Raw genomic sequence first — 10,607 nt, 5'->3', positions numbered from 1 at the left:
GAGGCACTGTGTAAAAAGGTTTTTATGATGAATTCAGAACTACTATCATGTTAAGAGCACCAATTTATAAAGAAGAATTCATTGGTTAAGATCTGAAAAAATAGTTTCTCAGGCCCTACTGACCCAGTTTTCAACAAAAAAGAATCAAGTGATGCAAATTAAGTTTTGAGACATTGTTATGCAGTCTGAGAAATTTGTAAAACTGTGTTTTGCGGTAATTTCTTAATAGAAGATTCAATGACTACTTAATTCTCCCTTACGCAAAAAAATCTGATTTCTTTATATTCTACAGGTTTATCTTTCACAGGTAGTGATAAAATACACACTGCATAACAATGAAAAGTTCCAACGGCAACATGGCAATAAAATTAATTTAAAAGTACTAAAGAATACTTAGATTTTTCTCTGGTACAATGCAATACTCTCTTCCTTTCATCTGATTAAGAAGTTATAAAAATGTGCACACTTTGCATGATAGGATGTATGACACCAACAGCCTTCCTAGATTTACTACTAACAGACTAAAGGAGACAATCAGATATTATTAAAAAAGGGCTGTTTCTCTTCAGTACAAACGAACATGCTTCTAGCAACTGTTACTGCACATATTTTGCTTTCAATTTTTTATGCTTTGATATAAATGCATCAGGTGTGAAAATAAACCTTTTAAATAAACTGTAGTTAAAATTAATTTAAGTTAAAAGTAGTTTTAAATGAGCGACCAGAGAGAGAACAACACTGCAGTGTTATCTTTTGCCTCTGAAGACAGGAAAAACTTCCCACAACAATACATTTAACGAACCAGAACACTTGGAATTAAAGTTTTCAGGGCACTCAAAACACACCAACTTTCACATGCATTGTTTTGAATCCTCTTCAATCTCTATCAGTTCAACCTCACTCAGAAGACTCTGAGGCTCTTTTTTTTTTCCAAACTTTTCCAGACAGCCCTGGAAGGCTTTGGATAGAATTTAAACGATTTCAGGATCTTTTATTTCCGATGACTCTATAGCACTGCAAAACAAAAGTGACGCTTTCTATGTTAGAGGAGCGCTCTCCTCCCCCCTCCCCCCAGTGTGTAGGATTTTTAAAAGTGAAAGTTAGAGAAATAATCTTCTTCATCCTGACATATTTTCAATCCTCTTAAAACAATCTCAACAACTATATATAGTATGAAATTAGCTCTCGCCTGTTACCCTTGTTTCTACATAGAATTTTCTAATGTGTCTCACCAGTAATAAATTGTAAACGAGGCTATGACTCTAAGAGTAGACAGTGTGTTTCATGGGTATTTAAACAACAGCATTAAGTACTATAGGAATCTGTGGAATGTGGAGTGCAGATTTATGTGTCTTAACAATTTCTTTACTGGTTTGTAATAAGCCAGCAAACTAACACTTTATTTTTATATTAATTTGGCCTCAGAAGTAGAGTATACTGGAGCATGACAAGAACAACAAAAATAAACTGGCATATACTTAATAACTGTAACAGTGAATTGCCTCCAATACTAAAATATTTATCGAAACTGGGGGGAAAAAAAACTAAAAAGAATTACCCTCAACAGCCTGCTACCAGCGCTTTAACAGTGGGCAATGTAATGCCTTAAGGTACCTCAAACTGTCTTTCATTTTCTAGACTTAATGGCTGATTGCAGAAATCAATGTTGCCATTAGTAACAGAGTATTTGTTATGGCATGATTTCCTCTGTTGTTAGGCTTGCAGAATGATTACAGTATTAGTGAGGTGCTTTCTTTATAAAGGGCTGAAGATATAACTTTCAATTTACTATCCATTAGTAAGTGACTTTGGAAATATAGATGAGGCCAGAAATCTTACCTGTTATTACTTGGAGATTTTATTTCAGCAGTCATAGGCTAGTAAGTTTAAAAATTGTACCAGGAAGCTCAATATTTTATAGACATCTCCAGTGAAATATTATCTACTTTGCTATTTTATACACAGCAAGTTAACGTGACATACAATGCAATTAAAATGTTTCAGTCCAATTTCTATTTTTCTTGTACTTTCAAATAGATGTGATTTAAGCAGAAGGCTTCATACATGTTAAAATGTGCACCTAAGTTAAAAGATTGTCAAAAAGTTAGTAATTTGTATTTCTGAATCTCTTCTAATCAGTCCAGTGGCCAGGTACAAGTAGATATCTCAGCTAAGTAATTGATACGGTTGTGGGAATAAGGGCAATCAGAGAGGTTAGCCAACACGCTGTTTATTAATCCTATTTCTTTGAACTATAGCTCAGAGAAGGCATCTTTCCTCACCCTTTTAAATGGAGGCCACGGACAGATCTGCAAGAGAGACACCATGAATAGAAGAGAAGGAAAAAAACACCTTCCAAAACCTGGAGGGAGAGGCCCTGGAAGCGACATTGCCATTGGTGACTGCGCAGACCCTGCCCGCTGCTGCCGGTGGGGTGGCGGAGGTGACAGCTGAAAGGCTGGGAAACCTGCCCTTGGAGGGGAGAAAAGGGTGAGCCGAGAATTAACCTCAAAGGCATCGCGGGAACCCCCACACAGATGTTCTGGCACGTAACACCACATCCCTGTGGACTGCTAGGAAACAACCTAACGAATGCATAAACTACTTTGCTGCTGTGATTTTAAATACATCTACGAAGCTTTCAGTGCAGAGAGGGAAGGAGAAGTTATCATACCTGAAGAGGAGGGTGAGGAAGGATGTGGGCTGTCCTCTTGGGCACTTCCCGTCTGCGAGAGACCCCCACCTACTCCGCTTTCTTCAGTGATGTTGGAGGACCCTGGTGTTGTCGACCTGCTGACAGACTGAGACTCTTGATCACTTCCAGACCCACGGCGCTCATCAAGACTACCTTGAATTATTTCATCTTCTCCTTTCCTGTCTCTTTTGTGGACCCTGGAGTGAACGACCACTTGGTGGTATGTTCTAAAAACCCTTCCGCAGTCCGGGCATTCAGTTGGCTTTTCTTTTACGTTTCCATGACTTTGTAAGTTGTAATCGAGTCCCTGGTTCATACCATGTGACAAAAAATCTCTACTGCCTTCTAAAGGGTCTAGTTTGTTTGGCAAGTCTCTCTGATTGCCCATTTTAGTGCTGTGAACCAAATCAGCAGGCATTTTCTGCTTAGAGCCATCTGCTCCTACTAACACATACTCCCGCTTCTCCTTATCAAACATAACTCCAGCATTTGCCAAAGTGTCTTCATGGCTGCGCTGTATCTGCTGCTCTTTAGACAAAAAGCCATGTTCCATGGCCATTCCCCTTGCCATAAGCTGCCAGGCCTGATAGCTGTTTACTGGATCCATCTCTGCCGCTTTGGCGGCAGCTTGTAACCTTTCTATACAGCTGGATTTCAGAGGAGGCACCAGATTGAGACAGCCCAATAAAGAATGTTTATCCCCTTCAGCAATACTGTGGCCGATGCCAGAAATGGGCGAAAGGAGCTTCCCCAAGACTTCTTTCTCTTTCATGGGCATATCGCCTTTGTTATAGATTTGATTTTGTTCACTTAAGCTCGCTTTGTCGGGAGGAAGAAACCCACTTTGCAAACATGACAGGTATCTTGAATACAGGTTTGCATGAGCTTCCTGGGACATGCTGCTGATGGAGACAGGTACTTCGGGATCATTAGGAGATTTGTTCTTTACAGATAACTTATTCAGGTGAACTTTCATGTGATTTTTAAGAAACCAAGGCTCTTTGAATCGCCTCCCGCAGATCTGACAGCAGTGTTCAAAGGAATCCTTGTGCTTTCTCATGTGGCCTTTAAGGAACCAGGCTTGGCTAAACACTTGGCCGCACACCTCACAACGGAACTCGTTGGTGGATTGCTCCCCATTCCCGTTGGAGCCCTGGCCTTGTGCTGACTCTGCAGTTATGTGAGCCTTCTCCACGTGGCTAATCAGCTCCTCCTCCTGCGAGGCGGCAAAGTCACACAGGGTGCACTTGTAAGGCTTGTGCAGGATCCTTATGTGCCTGTCCAGCTCTTCTCGCTTCTTAAACTTGCCTTTGCAAAAGGTGCATCTGAAGCCAGCTGTCTGAGCGACAACTTCTTCCTGGACGCTGACTGGCTTTGGAGAGGGAACAGGGTTTGAAATATCAGGTGTGTTGTGATTTGCTGGCACAGACAGGTTACAGTTTGCAAGAGGCATTGGCTGGGTGTGCTGCTGTGCTTTCACATCAGGTCGGGGCTGCAAGAGGCTGCTCTTCATCTGTTTGTCCCGAAGAATTGCTCTCTCTTCCAGCTCATGTAACAGTCTGTTTTCTTCTCGGACTCTTCCACGACCTTTGCCAAGGTTTCCAAGCTTATGAGTACGCAGGTGTATCTTCAGGTTGCCTTTTTGAGCTGCTCTGTGGTCACAGTATGGACACTTAAACGGTTTCTCTCCAGTATGAGTTCGCATGTGCAGCGACAGGATGCTGTTAAATCGAAAGCGCTTCCCACAGAGGGGACACGGGTACTTTCTGTTTTTCCTGGCATCATCCTCTATATCGCTCATCTGAGACATAATCCCTAGGTTTTGTCCATTTAAGAACTGCTGCAGATCCACACGCCCGTTCAAACTGGTGTCAACCTCTCTGTTGAGCTGGTTTGCCAACAACGCCATCTGACTGCTGATGGGCTGGTTTGCTATGGACATGTGGCTTTTGTCTTCTAGCGGTGCTGATGCCTTCTCCTCCGGATTCTGCCTGTTCTGGAGCTCCGGGAAGGCATGGCTGAGCTGGGAAGTGATCTGGTGCAGCTTCTGGCTCATTGAATACTGCCCATTGAGTAGGGTGTTGTTGAGATGGGCGTCCGCTTCTGGCACAGCTGAAGAAACACCAAGGCACAAACTAGCTTCCTCCATCTCTGAAAATCAGAAGATATTTTAGATTTAGACTGTGAAAGAGTTACAAGCATCGAATCACTGACGTACAATTTGCATTTTATGTTTTACCTACTCATAATAAGGCAAAGGAATTAGTGTAAAAACAATAAGAAGTGTATTAAATGCCAACTGTGCTACACAATTTTGATCATACATGTGCTTTCATCATTCTGCATGTTTACCAATAACCATTAATTACTATTTGAAAATATGCTACAATTTTAAAATCTAATTATTATGGAAGGGGCAAAAGCTTTTACCACCTCCCTTGTCTTTCTTCTTGTGAAATTGCACCTGTTTACATTTCTAAATCTATAGAAAAAGAAATGTTATGCACCTCTCCCATTTCCATTAGAAAAGCCGGGGAAAAAAAAAACCAAAAAAAAAACCAACAAAAAAAAACCCCAAACAAAACAAAAACAACAAAAAAACCCACCAGAAACAAAAATAGAAATCCATTTGTAACTTTCAGTTCCATTAACCATATTCAATATATTACACATTCTACAATGAGAAAGATAGTTTTATGATTTGACAAAAAAACGATGGTATGATATTTACTGGTGTACAATAAAACAAGATAATGTTTTGGGAAAAAATAAAGTAAAGGACAAGCTTTAGAACAATAAAAGGGATTTTGCTTTAGTCAACAAAAAGTGCAGTAATATCTCATTAAGCTGATTAGTATGCTGCTTAGAAACAGTACTAGGTGCTGTAACACATGATTATAATCATAAAAATCCTTCAGTGTTTGCAAGTAAGCATTAACGAGGTATATTAAATTTTAAGGAGACTGCGACTAGCAGCTTTGTAAACCTCTGAGATTAAGATTTAACCCTTCTGTTACAAAACATTGTTATTTTGTCAATTTGAAACTGAGCCCATCAAAAAGCACATAAATTATCTTCTGCCAAGTCTTTTAATTCATCGTTGAGAACCTTCAGATTTCAGTTCTTAGGAAAACTTGCCAGATTATAGAAGGAATATCTCTGTCCTTCGATGGGTAAGACATGTGATTTAAGGGACTTTGATTTGTTTTAAAGAGCTCTCTTATGGAACTAGATAAAACCAATTAAAATCTGGGGAAGGTGTTGTGGAAAGCCTCAACAAGTTTAAGAATTTTAATAACTTTCCTAATACACAGTAATGACTACAAATTGTACCTACACTATATATATATTGTAGAAAATTAGAATTCAAAGCTGTTTGTTAAACACAAGTGCTCTGTTCTGGTCTGCATAATTGTCCACAATAATCTTCTATCCTTGCCACTTCTCTACTCTCTACAGAAATAATGTATCTATAAAATCCTATTTAAAATATAAAGTTTTACATTAATAACTCTGGAACTATACGATGCTATAAGGTTATATTGAAACATAATTAAGATCTGTGTTGTTCAGTGGAGTGATTTAACACTTTATTCACTAATAAAATTACTGAATTCTATACGTTATTGAATAATTAATTTGGTCAGCTTTCTGTTTGTCTTTAGCCAAAAGCATTTACTTGCTATGCCTTCTACAAAGGCTGCAGGCACACTCCAGGTGGACACCATTCCTCACATGGCTTCACAGTGGCCACTCACTAGACAATTTAAGGCCCAAATCTGGCACATACTTAAAATGCGTGTAATTGTGCTCATGGGAGTAGTCCAGTAGACTTCAAAGGGTGACTCTTGAAAGCAAAGTTCCACACATGCTTAAGTATTTGCAGGATCAGGGCCTAAAAAAAAAAGCATGGGTGGTCTCCAAGAGGAGACCTATTTGGTCCTCGACAGGATGATTGAGGTTGTGATACAATGCAGATCTTGTAAGAAGTAAAGGGGGAAGTGTATATTCATGTCTATTAAAGATGAACATGAGCTACAAAATTTTGCTTAGATGTAAACCAGATCTTTTTCAAAGTGCTCAGATTCAGGTTTCATTTTGGGGACTTACATGCTATCAATGTTGTTATTTATGAGAATATTAATGATATCAAGTATATAAAAGGAAAAGGCTTATACCTATAAGCTATGGGACTGTACTTAAGTTTGGCTTGCAGTGTCTGATTTCCGAAGGCAGGGGAACATAGTCAAGCCAAGTGTTCACCCAAGGCCATGTAGCAAATAAAATTCTTGGTTTCCATGAAAGTTTTCTGTGCAGCGGACCACAATCATTCAGAATGTGGGTACACACAAACACGTTTTTTTAACATTTTTGAAAGTTTGCTTAACTTTTGAAACAAGCCAAATTTCACGTTCAAAAGGATTAGCTTAACATCTGAGCATCGTAGTGCTTAGGCCCGCCATTGCCTTAAGTTGACTGTGATTTTGAGTATCTGCCTACCCACTTGCTAAAAATAAATTTAAAAACCCAAACAAACAACAACAACAAAAAAAACCCAACCCACAAGCAAAAACCCCCCAAACCAAACAAAAAGCAGAATCCCCTTTCTGTCTGTATTCAACATGCCACAGGTGTTATTTCTCCTCAAGCATGTTGGCAAACAAGAACATAAAAATTCAAGAAATGCATTGCGTGTACAGACACATACATATAACGAAGAGGGTTTAGAAAAGTCTGTGTGAATTGTCATTATTCTATAACAGCTTGAAAAATGCAGTCTAAATTTCATTTATTCAGTTGACCTCAATGGGAACTGGTGCCTTTACAAGCTCAGGAAGGTTTGGGTAGTTAATTTTAGCATTTTATGCTCTATCGAAGTTTGGAAATGCTGACAGATCCCAGTGGAGTTTATTAATTCTGATGTTTAACCCTAAGCATCAGTTCAAACGTATGGTTACTTGGATTGAGCAGGGGAGAGGGATTTGTGGTTGAGATTTTAAGTTATTCTGTGGCTCTTTTTTCAAAGATAACTTTAATAAAGTAACAACAGCAGCTATTGTTGCAACATGATAATTTTTTCTAATTTTTATTTTGCTGTATTGTCTCCCACAAACATACACACACAATGTAGAATATAGATAGGATGAGTTGAAAAAAGATAATCAAGAGGAAGACCAAACCCACAATTTTTCATTTAAAAACTAATAATTTAGGATCGAGCCTGGGGAGCTTGACCCAAGCACATTGACCTTTTGGCACTGGAAATTTTATAGGTTTTTCATGAAATATGGAGAAAAGTCAGAAAAGCTTCTGCTTAGTAAGAAATAACCACCTGTAAATGCCACATATTCTGACCAGCTGTTCAGTTTCCAGGATCTAGCTACCACAATGTCAAGATGCTACAGTTCTTCACTTTAACTGTATTCCCACCCTCACCTGCCCCAGCTTCTTTGGAGTCTTGTCTCCTGCCTCTGGCTCTGAATTGTCAGATCAGACAAATCAGACTCTCGGTGTTCTTCAGCCCATTCACAGCAAAACCTACCAAAATCTCATCTTGTATCCACTTGCAAGACAGACATAAAACTCCTCCTCATCCATCATTCCACTATGAATTAGATAACCCAATCTAATTTACCTAATTTCTCTAAAAAAAATTAGCAATTTCATTCTCTCCCTCTTTATCCATCATCCCTGTCTAGATCTATGATCGGAGAGGGTTACACCAGGTGGGGTAAAGGGCTTTCATTCCCCACCCAGTGAACCTCTCGCTTCAGGCCTTGCAGGTCGAAGTCCCCAGCTTGGTGTCATGGTGGTCACTGCACAGCCTCTTCCCGTGGGCTAGGACCCTCTCCCAGGGTCCGGCTGCTCTCCACAACACCCAAAAAGGTGCAGGGATGCTTCTGCCTCACAGCCATACAGTTGTCCTGCCTCCATATGGATCATTCTATAGCCACAACTGTCCTCCTCACAGTGGCCTGATGTGCAACTCTACCGTATCCATTCTGCCCCAACAACCAAATGCTAAAAACACTAATAAAACCTCATGTGAATGGACCTCATTGAAATTTACCCTTTAACAGATAACCAGTTTGTAATTCCAGCTGTTTTGACAAAATAAGTATTTTTCACAACATCCGCCTTCATTACGACCTGCCCTTCTTGCCTCCCCAAACCAGAACATGAGGCAGTCAAAAATAACAAATCTGGAAATGCCAATTTATAAGTGCTGATGTGATGCTTCGCAGGAGGGAAAACTTCTAGCTTTCGATTTTAAATATGTAGTCTACTACATTATTTTCATGACTCTGATCTCTCTCATGAGGAAAACACAGAACGTTTTGCCACCGCTTGCACTGGGAACAGAAGCACAATGTTCTCTGCAGTTAACGTATGTTTAGAAAATCAACTGCAAAACAAATTGGAGATTGTTAAGAAATTCAAAATATGGTTGTTGAAATTTAGGTAGTAAATTTTTGACCTTTCATTATCTCAGATGTTTTGTAAAGACAGTGTCCCCCAAGACGTGGCACCGTACAGAGCGTGCTGGTATCAGGAGTTGTTCCCGGGCTGCCCTTCCCAACCTAAACAAACCCTGAGCTCTCGCACAGGCGAAAGCCCGGTGCTCGCCCTGGTGCGTACACCCCAGGCTGTGAACCCGCCTGCTCCGGGGTCTGCTCTGCACGGGGCGGCACGGGGGCCGTAGCGGCCCCTCGGTACGGAGCAAACAAACCGTCAGAGGACAGCCCTTCACCGTGGCGGGTGTGCAGCTTCCTATTCCTGCGAGGAGGGCACTCAGCTTATGAAATTCACAACTGGATACATCTATTATAAAAATACTCTCTCATCTCCCACATGAAGGTACAGTGAGACATTCAAGTGCCTTTGATGATACTAATAGTTATTTTGATTTCACTCACATTTTTGCCCTCAAGACTATTTCCTGTGATATCAATAACGAAAGTTCTGACTTTAGCCATTTCAATTGAACACACGGATTTTATTTAACTATTTGAAATGGATTACTGGAATTTAAAACCAATTATGACACCAGAAATGCCTGTCATCACAACTACATTAATGTAATAGGAGAAGCTCAGCTTCCTTTTGCTGGAAACAGAGGAAAAAAAAAAAAAAAAGATGGCAACTAGATTAAAAAATATTTTGAATATAAATATATGCCTACACACACGTGTAAACATATGCACACATGCATATATCTGTATACCTACACATATATGCATACACACACCTGTTATCTTTGTAAACAGATGGACCAAATTCAGCTCTCATTTACACCTGTTCATTCCTACTGGACAAACACACTAAAGCATTTCCCTCTTCACTGCTGTAGAGAAAACAGTCATTTTAAAAACACTGTTGTGCTGTTATTATAGCTTAGATTAGGTTAGTTAAAAGATTTACAGTTCAGTAAGCAAAGTAATGCTTTACAAGCTCACGTGTTTAAACGACAAGCTCGCTCTGGCCCTGATCCTCTGAACAGTTAGAGTTACACACACTGTTACTTATGCTTTCAGAATATAGACCTGGTATTTATCTTTCCAGCTAGAAAAATTCACATATATCTACATTATCTTGCGGTCCATTGACAAATCCTAAATACTCCAATACAGACTGCTTCAGTTCTTAGCAACTCATAAACAGGTATCGCTGAGAAACTTCGGAATATATATTGAATTTTTATTAAATTTTGTTCTTATTGTTGTAGCTGAAACAGTTTAACTAAGGCTGTTATAAGCATAATACACTCCTGTTAAGAAATACAGAACACCAGACTACTGAACCCTTTCAGGGTCATTAAACAGCTGTAAACATTATTACAAAAATAAACCAGAGATTTCATGCTTACATTTTAGCCCAGAGCTTGGTGTGCTGAGCAAGTACATTTTTTTCA

General features: G+C 39.6%; 1 protein-coding gene across 1 annotated transcript in view; it reads right to left on the bottom strand.

Moving 5' to 3' along the window:
- Positions 1-4,844, bottom strand: part of ZNF536 (zinc finger protein 536) — a 185,864-nt gene extending 181,020 nt beyond the window's left edge. The window contains exon 1 of the mRNA XM_074158092.1: positions 2,675-4,844. Coding sequence (XP_074014193.1) covers positions 2,675-4,844 — 2,170 coding nt within the window. The remainder of the gene's footprint in view (positions 1-2,674) is intronic.
- Positions 4,845-10,607: the final 5,763 nt, after the last annotated feature.

This window comes from Numenius arquata, chromosome 13, assembly GCF_964106895.1.
Source record: "Numenius arquata chromosome 13, bNumArq3.hap1.1, whole genome shotgun sequence".
Taxonomy (NCBI): Eukaryota; Metazoa; Chordata; class Aves; order Charadriiformes; family Scolopacidae; genus Numenius; species Numenius arquata.
The sequence above is the reverse complement of the archived record's forward strand: the minus strand, read 5'-3'. Positions and strand labels throughout refer to the sequence as shown.